Source organism: Alosa sapidissima, chromosome 15, assembly GCF_018492685.1.
Source record: "Alosa sapidissima isolate fAloSap1 chromosome 15, fAloSap1.pri, whole genome shotgun sequence".
NCBI lineage: Eukaryota > Metazoa > Chordata > Actinopteri > Clupeiformes > Clupeidae > Alosa > Alosa sapidissima.
Window position 1 is genome coordinate 32620721 of NC_055971.1, and position 2500 is coordinate 32623220.

Genomic DNA, 2500 nt, shown 5'->3' on the forward strand with positions numbered 1-2500 from the left:
GCAGCTGCAGCTGACCAACGCCATGATGCCCGGCACTCAGCTCCAGCCTGTGGTGAGAGTGGACGCCACACCACACACTCCTCTCATGAACACACACTACCATAACTTTACACACACTACCATCACATACAGTATACACACACTACCATCACTTTACACACACTACCATCATATTTATACACACACTACCATCACTTTACACACACTACCATCACATTTATACACACACTACCATCACTTTACACACACTACCATCACATTTATACACACACTACCATCATATTTATACACACACTACCTTCACATTTATACACACACTGCCATCACATTTATACACACACTACCATCATATTTACACACACTACAATCACTTTACACACACTACCATCACATTAAACACACTACCATCACATTTAGACACACTACCATCATATTTATACACACACTACCATCACATTTATACACACACTACCATCATATTTACACACACTACCATCACTTTACACACACTACCATCACTTTACACACACTACCATCATATTTATACACACACTACTATCATATTTATACACACACTACCTTCACATTTATACACACACTACCATCACATTTACACACACTACCATCACTTTACACACACTACCATCACATTAAACACACTAACATCACATTTAGACACACTACCATCACATTTACACACACACTACCTTCACATTTATACACACACTACCATCACATTTACACACACTACCATCACTCTACACACACTACCATCACATTAAACACACTAACATCACATTTAGACACACTACCATCACATTTACACACACACTACCATCACATATATTTACACACACTACCATCACTTTTATACACACTACCATCACATTTATACACACTACCATCACATTACATTAACACACTACCATCACATTAACACACTGCAATAACATTACATTTACACACACTACCATCACATTTACACACACTAACATCACATTTACACACACACACTACCATCACATTTACACACACACTACCATCACATTTACACACACTACCATCACATTTACACACACTACCATCACATTTATATACGCTAGCATCATATTTACACACACTACCATCACATTTACACACACTACCATTACCATTACATTTACACACACTACCATCACATTTGCACACACTACCATCACATTTACACACACTACCATCTCATTTACACTGTGCAGAACGGACCACACCACTCTCTGAACCCCTACAAATATTACGAGATATGAAATATTTTACATTAGAATACAGCCTCACATCTTACAGGACACCCTAACAGTTTAAAAAGTATTTAGATACACACTGAAGTCGTGAAATCAGATTGTGTTGATCTTTAAAAAAATACACATTGGATGTTTTCTATAATCATGTGGCCATGGCAGAAAGAGCCTTGCTTCAGTGTTCAGTCCACAGTCCACAGGCCACAGTGTACACAGGCCTTGTGTAGCATATATCTCTGATCTGAAACTACATCACCTCAGTGCAAGCACATGAATGGAACTTCCTCAGAGGTCCTGAAAGTAAACAAGTGCTCAGGCATCTCATGTCTTCTCTGTATTTTGTTTTGATTTGGATTTTGGCTGATTCTGGCTCCCTGGTCCTGTAGGTCCCCCAGGTTGTGTGCAGTCTGTTGCCAAAGCACACACACACACACACACACACCTCCCCCTCCCTCTCCTTCTCTCCTCTCCTCTCCTCCAGCCACAGCTGAATTATCGAGTTAGCGCCACTCGCTGGTGGCAAATTAGCATTCTGGCTCCGAGAAGGGCCCTGGGTCACCCTCCAGCTCACACACTTCCCCGGGAGCTCACAGAGAGAGAGAGGGAGAGAGAGGGGATGGAATAGAGGGGAAAAAGAGATGGACGAAGAGGAGATATAAACTGAGATGACTAGAGAGAGAGGGAGAGAGAGAGAGAGAGAGAGAGAGAGAGAGAGAGAGAGAGAGAGGGAGAGAGAGCGGAAAAAGATAGAGAGAGAAAGAGAGATGCAGAACTATCAGCCAAGTTAATCTAAGGAATCAATTTACGCTGGTCGCATTGGCAGACTGCTGGGGACCGATGGTTAATATGAATTCACTATTTTAATTGGAGTCTGCAGGAGAGAGAGCTAGCGGAGCCTGGCCGCAATTAAAAGCTAGAGTATAAAACTTAACACTGACAGAGAGAGAGAGAGAGAAGAGAGGAGGAGTGATATAGAGTTAAAGAGAAAGAGAGGAGGAGAAGGAGGATGTGTGTGTGTGAGAGAGAGAGAGAGAAAAGGGGAGATTGTGATAGAGAGAAAAGAGGAGGAGAGAGAAGGTAGAAAGAGTGATATAGAGTGAAAGAGAAAGAGAGGAGGAGAGGGAGGGTGTGTGTGAGAGAGAGAGAGAGAGAGAGAGAGAGAGAGAGAGATGTTAATGTGTGTGATTGGCAGAGCTCGTGTGTCCGTCTCCGTTATGTAAAAGCAG

General features: G+C 42.1%; 1 protein-coding gene across 9 annotated transcripts in view; it reads left to right on the plus strand.

The window, feature by feature from the left end:
• The window catches only part of LOC121683251 (muscleblind-like protein 1), a 96860-nt gene that overhangs the window by 68017 nt on the left and 26343 nt on the right, over window positions 1–2500 (plus strand). For all 9 annotated transcript variants that reach the window (XM_042062799.1, XM_042062802.1, XM_042062798.1 and 6 more), the window contains one exon: window positions 1–52. This exon is cut by the window's left edge and continues 119 nt beyond it. In XM_042062799.1, coding sequence (XP_041918733.1) covers window positions 1–52 — 52 coding nt within the window. The remainder of the gene's footprint in view (window positions 53–2500) is intronic.